The 12227-nt window shown below is 38.6% G+C and overlaps 1 protein-coding gene across 1 annotated transcript in view; it reads left to right on the forward strand.

The window, feature by feature from the left end:
- Positions 1-12227, forward strand: part of dgkb (diacylglycerol kinase, beta) — a 677591-nt gene that overhangs the window by 233710 nt on the left and 431654 nt on the right. Inside the window, exons 18-19 of the mRNA XM_048611787.1 lie at positions 5451-5524; positions 7177-7251. Coding sequence (XP_048467744.1) covers positions 5451-5524; positions 7177-7251 — 149 coding nt within the window. The remainder of the gene's footprint in view (positions 1-5450; positions 5525-7176; positions 7252-12227) is intronic.

Raw genomic sequence — 12227 nt, forward strand, 5'->3', positions numbered from 1 at the left:
ATGGAGCTGCAGTGTAATGAGGGTTTTTGAGTGTGATGAGGTAGAGAGACAACAATGATGACATAAATTATGCTAAAAGACAGAAAGATACCAGTGACTGGAGATCTTTTCATTGAAGTGCACTTTAATTCCATGCTCATAATTAATAATGTATTAAAGTAATGGTGATATTCACCATTTATCCTATTCCTTCAAACTTCAACTAAACGGTATACGCCTGAACACAATTCCCAATAAACTGTTCACCACATAACCAAACCCTTCCTAGGCTCCATAACAGCTTAAATAAAAATATATCGTGCTCATATTGTTAACAGTTTTCCCTCTCTTCAGGTACTGTCCAAATTTCCTTCAAATGTATGTTCATCACCCATTTATTCAATAAAAAACAACTCCTGACATCCTGCCCCCTTCTGTCCTTGCAAATTACTCAGCAGGAAAGGGAGTGTAAAAATAGATGAGTTTTTAAACAAACTGCCATACTGGGGAGGCAATGGCCTAGTGGTATTATCGCTGGACTGTTAATCAAGAGACACAGATAATGTTCTGGGGACCTGGGTTTGAATCCCACCATGGCAGATGATGGAATTTGAGTTCAATAAATATTTGGGATTAAGAATCTAATGATGACCATGAATCCATTGTCAGGAAAAACCCATCTGGTTCACAAATGTCCTTTAAGGAAGGAGACTGCCATTGTCAACCACACCATCATCCTGTAACCCTTCTCCACTCACATCCAGCTGAGTCACTAAAATCCATTGGTTCCATTATTAACCATTCAGTCATAGCTGGAGAATGACATGCATTTGCTTCTCTTCCACCCTCAACACCATTACTTCTGATGTTCTCCGCAATCCTTGGACCCCTCCAACTTCTAATCTACATGCTGTCTGTTGCCAACATCATTTGAGAGCACAGCATTCTTCTCCACTGACAACACCCAGCTCTACCTGATGACCACTTTCACACCTCTGTTATTTTTAAATTGCTACACAGCTTGTAGATTGCTGAATGAACAGACATTCCTCCACTAAATACTGGGAAGTGTTTGGCCGTTGTCTCTAATCCCTGCCACAAACCTTATGCTATAGTCAGCAATGCTGTCCCTCTCCCTGGGAGCTGTCTGTGACTGAAACGTACTATTTGAACCCTTGGAGTCATATTTGACCCTGAAATGAGCTTCTAACCATCCGCCCCATCTCAATTCATTTGCTGTTGAAAACCCGATATGTGCCCTTTTTACATCTAGACTTGAATATTGTTACATCTAGTCTTGATTATTTCAATGCAGTCCTAGCATCTTCTCATTACCTACCCTTCAATTACCTGCAGGAAGAATAGTTAACATCAGTCATCACACATAAGTGTGTTATGTGAGGAAGCTTTGTGTAGTGAGCACAATAAAATGAAAATGTGTGAGCAAGAAGGGCAATTAATTATAAGCATGGTAACAGATTTGGAGTGCTTGAGTAGTAGCACATGCTGGTGTAGCAGATGAGGCATGGAAAATAAGAAATGGAAGGATTGCTGACATGGCGCCAATTTACCGTCATATTGGACAACAGAGAGGTGTTAAGGGGAGTCATGCTTTGAAAATATTGATAAGGTCATTTAATTTTTTCAGACCTGGAACAGTGCTGCTGGCTTTGATCTGTCCTACAATTTTTCTGTCTCTAATTTTTATTTTCCTCAGGCATGGTCACTTACCACTTGGGGAAAAAAGCCAATTTTTTATTCTGTATCTACACCATGCACTCTTCCACAATATTGTTTTGGAGAATTGGCAGTGGGGAGATCGGTCTTGAATGATGTCATTCTGCCGTTGTAATGCACATTGTGCTGGTCACCAACGAAAAGTGTGTGGCCTTTATAAATGAGCCTTGTTCATGAAGAGACAAAACTAATCAGATCTTCTGTTAATCTCATCTAGACGAAACATCCTTCCCACTGCTCACTTCATGCAAGTCACAAACAAAATTCACTTTTGTTTTTTACCCCCAAGATATTTTTCTCCAGAAATGGTAAGGGCCATTCAGCCCATATTTCTGTCTTTTCTGAGAGGTAGAGAACACCGTTGAGAAGTTATGCCATTCAAGCCAAATTGAAGTTTACAAATACTTGTACAGTATTTGATGTGGATTATGCAGATAATTTGCAACATAATGGCTGATTAACATAATAATTTAAATGGCCAGCCAAACCTAAATAATTGTGTCAGAAATTGAAGATTTTTTCAAAAATCTCTTAGTTGATTCTCTGTTGATCATAATACAAGGTTTTATTTGCAGAACTCTTATTTCTATGTGCATGACATGCCCAGTGAAACAGTTAAAACAAGGGAGCATCAGAATGGGCATTGCTGATAGTAGGTATGTTGCTCCAAGCAAGACTTTGACGGCTCAGATCAAAATAGTCCCTTCACAAAACATGATTCTTTGAAGATGAGCCAGATTTTTTTCTCTCTCAACAAGCAGGTAATTAGAATGTTAATTATTTCTATCACTCAACTGCATGGAATATGAGCAGCAACCCCATTGCTATAGGGAGAGTTGTTTATTAGGTGGACTGAAATTCTGATTCTTTCACCCTCTGGCATAACGTTCCATGAATGGTTGTAACAATCATAAGGAATCAATTTACTTCCACAGTGGAAAATTTCCATGAATTATCATTTCAATAATCTAAGGCAAATAAACTTAATCTGATTATGTTCTGATTGTGAACAACTCCATTAACCAAGACAGGCTGTCTCTTCTTGATATTAACAATTATCTCTAGTTTGTATTTGACAGATTTTCTTGCCAGGTTTATAGAATTTTCTTGCTTTTCAATAACATTCTTTGTTATTTTAAAATACAAATGTCTATCCACATTTTTATCTGAAGTATGTGTTGATATAATACACAGCGGGCTTGGGATCTGCTCCCATAAGTGAAATAGTGTCCAGATTCCCACATGCTCACTTTAACAAAGGACCTCTCGAACTGTACCTCAGCATGAGCTATAAAAAATTACAGCAAAGAAGGAATCCATTCAGCTCATCATGTTTGTGCCAGTCAAAAAAAGCCTTATGTAACTTTCCAGCTCTTGGTCCATGGCCTTGTAGCTTAGAGCATTTGAAGAGAATATCCAAATATTCTTTAAGTCCAATGAGTGATTCTGTCTGTCCCACCTTTCGGCAGTGAGTTTCCATTCTCTGTGAGAATGAAATATGTCTCATTTTGTATCATCCTTCCACAAATTACTTTAAGTCTATCCCCTGGTTCGTAATTGTCATTGTCAGAAGTTGAGGAAGGGGACAAGAGGGAAGAAGGAGAAATAAAAATGCTCCGAACAATTTTTCTCAGGGTTATCAAGTTACAATAGTGCTGATGGCATACACTGACAAAAGTTAAAATTCATATTGATTTGTGACTGGTGGTATGAAAAATGACTAACTGATTTCTTCTATTTTGGTGTCTCTTCAATCATTGTATTACATTACACTGAGTGAAAAGATTAAAAGAATATGACTGCTGACATAGGTCAACACTGTTACTGCCTTATACCAATTACCTTTGACATGAACTATCAGAGTAAGGGTAGCTCTGGTTTATGATTAGTAAATGGCAGAATTTCAGAACATTTTAAAATGAAACTCTATTTGTCAAGTTATTTGGCCTTAGGTTTCAGAAATAAATTGCAGGCTGCAGTATGTATGATAACGCTGTCATCTCTCCAACTTTGGCTGTGCCGTTATGACATACTATGAAGTTATAGTTTCCAGCTGTCAGACGTTATTTTAGCCCTCGTGCTCCGAATAACTGGACATTTTTTTACGTTGTTTCTCAAGAAGTGATTAATTTAATGCAGTGAACATATATGTCTGTTCAGGTGTTCTTAAGAGTACTTTAACTCTTTGAAATAGAGCACTAAAAAAGGTCATTTAAGTGCTGCTGAAGCTTGAAACTGATTTGCAAAGCAGATTCATATTTACTTCCCAATGTACCAGTAGAAAGAAAGAAACAAAAAGAAATAACTGCGGTACCTTGAGATACCATGGCAACGAAAGAGACCTATGCAGTTCATTGATGTCTATTAATCATGGTTAAGCACATTTATCTTAGTTCTTTATAGCTAACCAGCATAATGATCAGGATTATTATTTATAATTAGGGGAAGTAATAGATCATACATAACCTTTGGATGAGTCTCATTAATTTACCTGATTCCATCGGGACTTCAGACTGAGGTAGTTAGGTACTTCATCTCTGTCATTGTATGTTCCATTGGCACATAGTTAATGCTCTGAAAAGGACAGCAGCACGATCATGGAAAGAAAAATATGACAAAATCCCAAGGGGAGCTTGTGACTATTTTTTTACCAAAGTGGTAAGAAAATGTAGGGCATTACTTTGAAATTTGGGTTGCAGAGTTTCTGGAGTATGATGCGGCTATTTATGAAGAGCTGGTTGATTCGTAGCATTCAAATGTTATGATTGTGTAGGTGTTAACATTAAATAAGAGTGTGGTGCCAAATACCACTCTGCCAATTATGATAACGACACTTAATGATCAGAGATTTACTTTCAATTACATATGCTACTTAATTAACTATAAAAGTTGGTAAGTGAATGGAAAATCTGGTGGAAAAGAATTGCTTTCACAACAATTTATGAGGAACACAGGGAACTCCTGTCCACACATTTCATAATAATACATTACAAGTACATGTTTATGGTTTCTTAGTATAAGCTGCAGAATTGGCTTCCATTCATCTTGTGTGTTTTTTTGACATCTCTTTTAAAAAAAAGTGTTTTTTCCCACAATCTATTTTTAACGAATGTGTTTTGAGGTCCTTAACTAGTTTGAATACTTCATTGGCCCTGTTGTTATGAGAAATACAAACAAATGTAAAGAAATGAAGAAATGCTTGTGGCCCAGTATTAATGTTCCATCAAAATGAATGGTGCTGATTTAAACAGTTGTTGCAAAAGGGATAGACATAAGTCCTGAATCACCTTAAGGCCTGGTCTTGATGTGCACTGAAGTAGTGAGTTGCAACAGCTAGATCAGTAGTGTATTGCAGCTCCTGAGTTGAAGAGGACACAAAATTAGTTGGATCCAATGCAGAACTGGGCAATAGTTTGAGTCTCAGGGAAATAGCATTCGGGCATTGAGAAACTGCTGTTCTGGACCCCAAAGATAGGTGGTAAAGGATACTTAGTCAAGTTATATCAGCTGCATGGCTGTGGGGAGGTATTAATCCAAGACTAGATGCCTCTCCAGGCAAAAGGATTGTATTTCAGAAGGATATGCGCTGCAATATTACCTCCTTGTGACCTCTTCAATGCAGCATTGTTGAAATTTGAACACTTATGGAAATAAAATGAGATACAAATTTGTGGAAAAAAACACAGACACTCTGATTTTGAATGAAAATCTCATAATTTGTTATCTTTTTACAGATCACGCCGATTCCAGGCACACATCCACTTCTGGTGTTTGTGAACCCTAAAAGTGGTGGGAAGCAGGGAGAAAGGTGAGCCTTGTGTTTTTTTTTACTTTTTTGAAGAAACAGAAAAAGTTGAATAGAAATGCAACCATAATCCCAAATGCTGTGCAGAAATGTCAATCTTCCATAATTACAGAATCAGTACTGCAATTGGGATTTTATACTGGGCTAAAAAGTGATGTCAATGTATAAAAATAGATAGAAGCTTTGCCCAAGCACAAGGGATCAGCCTGCCATATTAAAGGACAATGAATACAAATTTTAGGCACCTGAAACTTTATTGTCTTTATCCAATTGGGAGGCAAGTGGACCTCTACAGAAAAAAAGACAGGAATATGGTTGAAATGAGATCCCATCATTTATCAGAGGTTCCAAGCTACCTTCAGAGAGAGAACATCTCTGTCCAGAGAAGCTAGAGCAAGGAACTAAAAGGTGAGGACTCTCCAAGCCAGGGGTTCATGCTCCTTGGTCTTGCAAAGGAACCAGTGTTTCTGTGGCAACTGTTACGTGAAGCCAATAGTAAGCATTGACCCCAGCGCTAGTGTCAAATCAAATTTGTTAGTAAACCGGGCTTCCAAAGGTTTATAGGCCTGTTTGTGAAAATACTTAATCAGATTTTTAGTGAAGAATCTGAGCCACATAAGCTCTCTCCTCTCTGCCACACCAACCCTCTTCCACTGCACACATAAAGTTTGGAGGTGTCTATTAGTGAGCACAGAAATAAGAGTAATGCTGTGGTCTTTGCTGCCAAGCTGTAACTGCTGACATTAAGACTTCACGAAAGCTGCACTATATATACTTTGTACACAGAGGTGGCTGTAACTAAATGACATGCACTGTGTTTATTGGTTTATGTGGCTCTGCATAAGTCTTAACTGCAAGTTAACTGTACTTACGCTAATATCTTCAGTTTCTGCTTGTAACATTGGGTATTAGTTAGCATTTTAGGTTAACAAGCTAACTGTTCAGAAGTATCTCAAAATAAGGCAATTTAAAAAAAGTTGTCTATTGTAATGTGACCACAGTTTTGTTTTAAAACGTATTATTTACAAATTTTGATTAAATGTTAAGCACTTTCTTGGTAAATTCCATTTTTATTCAAGATCCTCCCTGTCTCTGACACATGTCAGTTGCTGCTGAAACAGTTCCACTCCGTAAAATATTTACTAACAAAACCAGAAAGATACTTTTGTAAAATTACATTTCTGTACTTCTGTTTAGTTGTTTTCAAATACTAAATATTGTGCAATTAAAATAGTGAATCATTAATTGTGCAGTGAAAATAAAGTGTGGAAAACAAATGACCTGGCACAAGTGTCGTGTCTAGTTAATATCCTCTACAAGTGCCTCCATTTATCCTCCCCTGTGACTTGTGGACTGTTTCAACTCACAATGCTGTGAGAATACTGCCTGGGGACATTAATTAGGTGTGACACCAGTACAGGCTTGACCCTAGCACATTCCTGGAAAAGACCTTCATTATAAATCATCATTAAAACTAAAATGATTACAGTAACAATACAGATCACTTCTGTATTAAGTGATGAATCCACATGCATTACATAAAGACTCCTTTTTGCTTTGTCAAATTCAACTTCTTTAGAACATTCTGAAACAGTGGTCTAACATAAAACAGACTGCTTAAAGAAATGGATAGTATATTTATACTCTCTTCACAGAATCTTCAGAAAATTCCAGTTTCTTCTGAATCCACGCCAGGTTTATAGCCTTGCCAGTAGTGGACCTACGCCAGGGTAAGTACGACACCAAGACAGGAGCTAGAAATATCATCCAGAAGTTGGAAATATAAATATCCATGTTGAACAAAAAAGATGTAATGTTTTACAGTATAAATTAGAAACCAGTTACTAATCATTCATAGCATGGTGACTCAGTGGTTAGCACTGCTGCCCCATGGTGCTAAGGACCCGGGTTTGAGGTGACTGTCTGTGTGGAGTTTGCACATTCTCCGGGTGCTCCGGTTTCCTCCCACAGTCCAAAGATGTGCAGGTTGGGTGGATTGACCATGCTAAATTACCTATTGTGTCCAGGGATGTGCAGGCTAGGTGGACTTGTCTTGGGAAATGCCAGGTTACAGGGATTGATTAGGGGATGGGTCTGGATGGGATGCTCTTCAGAGGGTTGGTGTGAACTCAATGGGCCAAATGGCCTGCTTCAGCACTCTAAGGATTCTAAGATCTACACATCACCAATAAAAATAACTTGAGTTTATGAAATGTGACCTTTTGTTTAAAGCTTAATGTCTAATATTGCTTAACCTGCAATATTTTAGGTAGACATAAAATAAAAGTTCTCAGGCAGGAATATTTATTCATTGACATGACACCCACAACTTTTCCAAAGGAGAAAATTCTGTGGATTATATATCTAACTCAAATTAAATGTTATAAAATTGTTATTTTAAACGTTATTAGGGGAATAAAAATAACAATGTTTTAAAAATATTTTCAATAAATAACAATATATAACAATGTGTTTTGTTTATGCATACTATTAGTTAATAAGATCATTCAACTGATATTTCAGTTGTGTCTCTAAAAGACAGTGAAGTCACTTAAATCTGTGTAGAAACTTTTTTATATCTTAGGAGTTGACGTGTTTCATTACTGTTGAAGACAAGTAGTGAAGAACAGTCTTGTATGAATAATGCACTGTGCTGCTTGTTATGATACCCTGTGTTCCCAGCAGGGTGGGATGTACTAGCTGATAAATCTTACCCTTACAGAAACATTACAAGATTGCAGTCAGCCTGAGGCAAGATTACCAGACACATCTGTTTCCTAATTCACAAACAACAGTATAATATCTTAAACGTCTGCCTTTCCAATCAACCATAGAAAGCCCTTCCTGGAAAACATAAACAAAACAACAGCGAACAAATGTACTTCTTCTGAACCTCTACTCTTGGGGAAAGAAAATTAATATGGTATGGCTAAGTTGTGTAACAGAATTCTGTGAGAAAAGATAAGCCCAACAAGTTGTAACACAGTGTGGAGTTGGAGGAGCGCAGCAGGCCAGGCAGCATCAGAGAAGCAGGAAACCTGACATTTCGGGTTGGGACCCTTTTTCTGAAGAAGGGTCCCGACCCGAAACATCAACTTTCCTGCTCCTCTGAGCTGCCTGGCCTGCTGTGCTCCTCCAGCTCCACACTGTGTTATCTCTGACTCCAGCTTCGGCAGTTCTTATTATCTCTGAGCCCAACAAGTTGTGTTTACTTATAGCATCCTACACTAATAAAGATTTTCATAGAGGTGGATCACAGAGAACGAGTTGAAGAAAACTTGGGGTGTTGAGATTTGAGGACATTTTTTCATAGCAGTGGGAAACGTAACAAGGGATTGGGTTAAAAGAGAGTATCAAAAGTTATGACACCCATAGTGACAATGTCACTAGACTAGTAATCCAGAACTCCAGGCCAATATTCTGGGGACAAAAATAAAAATTGCTGGAAAACTTCTGAAAAAGGGTCACTGGACCCAAAACACAAACTCTGCTTTATCTTCACAGATGTTGCTAGACTCGCTGAATCTTCCAGCAGTTTCTGTGTTTGTTTCTGATTTCCATCATCTGCAGTTCTTTGTTTTTTGTTCAATGTTTTGGGAATATAGATTCAAATCCTACCATAGCAGATGGTGAAATTTGAAATCAGTTAAATCTCGAATGAAGAACTGGTCTAGTTTCATCTATGTAACCATGGTCAATTGTCATAAAATTCGAGCTGGTTCACTAATGTCCTGTAGGGAACTAAAACTCTCATCCTTACCTACATGGTATTTCAGATCCACGCCATGTGGTTGACTCATAACTTACCTTTGGGCAACTAAGGATGGGCAATAAATGTTGGCGTAGCTAGTGATGCCCACATCCCATGAATGAATTTTTCTTTAAAAAAGCCACTATGGTGAAACGTAAGATAATGGGAAATGATGAAGAGCCAAGTCAGAAGAGTGGAAGCTATGCATTTGGAGTTATAGAGGTAGGATGCGGTGATGCTGTGGAAGGATTTATATTTTTTTGGACACATTGGACTAGGAGACAGGCAGTCAGTGGTGATCCAGATGAGGGAGGAGTGACACTTAGTGCAGCTTGGATGTGGATGATGGATTTTAGCAGACCTCGAATTGTATGGAGGATGGTGCTTGTAAGACCAGTGATCAAAGCATTGGAGAAATTAAGATTGAGATGAAGGAAGTATGGATCATAGTGATTTTGAAGACAAGGGAAGAAAAATTTTAAAAATTCTTTAAAGAAATGTAGATATCACTGGCTAGGCTAGTTTTTTTGCCAATCCTTAATTGTCCTTGAGAAAGTGACGGATGTGAGTTGCTACCTTGACCCAATGCTGTTCATGTGGTACAATGGCACACACCGTGCTGTTAGAAAGGGAGTTTCAGGATTCTGAACCATTGATAGTGAAGAAATGGTGATAAGGTTCCAAGTCAGAATGATGTATGGCTTGGAAATGAACTTACAGATCGTGATGTACCCGTACACCTGCAGCCATTATCCTTCTTATGGTAAACATCAGAGGTTTGGAAGGTTGGGATTATTGGTGAATATCCCCACTTTCTGACCCAATGATGGATTAAAAGTCATTGCTGAAGCAGCTGAGATGATTAGGTTGACAAAACTGCCCTATGGAACCCCTACAGAGATGCCCTGTTCCTCTGATGTTTAGCCCCCAACAACTTACGCTAGATATGACTCACATCAGTAGATAGTTCACCCTGGATTTCCATTATCATTAGTTTGTTAGCTCTCCTTGATGCCAGACTAGTTTGAAAGCTGCCATGATATTAAGGGTAGTCTCTTTCACCTCAGCTGTTGAGTGCCACTGTGTTGTCCATGATTAGATTAAGGATATAATCAGGTGAGGAGCTGAGTGTCCCTGGCAGAACCCAAACAGAACATTGGTGAACAGGTTATTGCTGACAACACCTTCCATCACTTTGCTCATGATCGAGAGTAGAGTCATGCGTGGATTGTTAGTTGGGTTGTATCAGTTTCTTGTGCACAGGACATGCCAGGGCAATTTTCCACATTCTTGGATAGCTGCGAGTGTACTTGTACTGGAACAGCTTGTCTAGGGGCATGGCTAGTTATAGAAGTACGCTTCCTTAACAATGGATATAGGATGGGCTTTACAGACTAATCACACAGAGCACTCGGGCTACACACCATCAGGTTCATCATGATTTAGAAGCCAAGTTGCTTGCGGAGGAATTGCACAATAGTAACTACATCAAAGCCAACTCGTCTTTCAATAGCTCCTGAACTATCAATCAAATATCGGCTCAGACCCCTTCACTGAGATGAATATTTGATGAACCTTTTGAAACTCGGCAAAACATTCAGAATGATCTCAGCTATAATAACAGCCCTTGGTGATGTCAGCAAAGAACTCTGTTGAAACTTCAGGAACATCAGTAAAAGTTACTTAGGTGGTCTGTCAATTCGAACAATCTAGCAATGCGTGTTTGTTTTTTAAATTCACGTTGACAACCCAATCCTGATCTTTTACAATGTCTGAAAGATTGGAGATTTGTTTTTAGGAAAAACCAGGTTTTATCCACCTTTCACCAGTTTTTTTAGCTACTGCATCAATCTGCGACTCCCACACTGAGAGCTGTGGTCTCTTTGAACACGGTACTAGTTTCAAGAGGCTTTTCAAACTTTGGATTTCCTTCCTGTGTGATCCACTTATCCTTTAGCCCTCCCGGCAAAAACAGTTTCTGTCGGAGATTAGGACAATATTTCTGGAGCAGGGAACCACACACATGTTTTGAAGGTCTTCACAGTCAGCCCTATTCCGTGGAAAACTGGTTGCTGTTCTTGCACCTTATATTGTGTGGAATATTTCAGTGTCTGTCTAAAGCAGGGAGGGCATGATGACAGAATGCTTGTGCCTACAGAACCTGCCTATAGGGAAATGAATAGGATGACAAGAATAACAGCAGCCCTCATGTCTCAGTTCACACTCTCAAATCAAATCCCCACTCCTTTAAAGAGCTGCACAAAATGTGTTCTAAGTCCAATGAAAATGTCTCTAATTCTCTTTTATTCTTAAACAAAATAATATCTCAAAGTGTCACCAACATTAGGTTTAGCTGAGGGATTTATTCCACTGATCTTCTTGACTATCTCCCTGTTATGATATCAGTATGACACTTTCTTTCCTGTACAAACATCTACAAACTTCTCTACATGTGAATTTGCATAAATGACTAACATCTGCAATAAAATAAGAAGCATACTTATTCTGCCTGAACTGGATTCATTCGAAGTTCCAAAGGTGAGCCAGATCACAGAAAAACATCTTCCCAAAAATAGAAAGCTGATAATTCAGCTGTAAGTGATATTAGCTGTTCTCACAAATGCATTTCCAGCTTCTCTATGGCTCTGCTGCACCTGTTACTTCTCATCAAATGACCAAGTCACAACCTGTATAAAAGGAAGGGAAGCAGGTGAATATTGGAGGCTAAGGTTATTCTTTCAAAATTCTGTGGTCCTTGTGTTTGAACATGATGATACCAACCCCATGGATTGTAGGGATTGGGGCAGTGAAGAAAAAAAAAATGAAATTTCACACAGAGATAGTAGGAACTGCAGATGCTGGAGAATCTGAGATAACAAGGTGTAGAGCTGGATGAACACAGCAGGCCAAGCAGCATCAGAGGAGCAGGAAAGCTGACGTTTCGGGCCTTCAGAA

The sequence above is a fragment of the Rhincodon typus genome, chromosome 2, assembly GCF_021869965.1.
Source record: "Rhincodon typus isolate 14 chromosome 2, sRhiTyp1.1, whole genome shotgun sequence".
NCBI classification, from domain to species: domain Eukaryota; kingdom Metazoa; phylum Chordata; class Chondrichthyes; order Orectolobiformes; family Rhincodontidae; genus Rhincodon; species Rhincodon typus.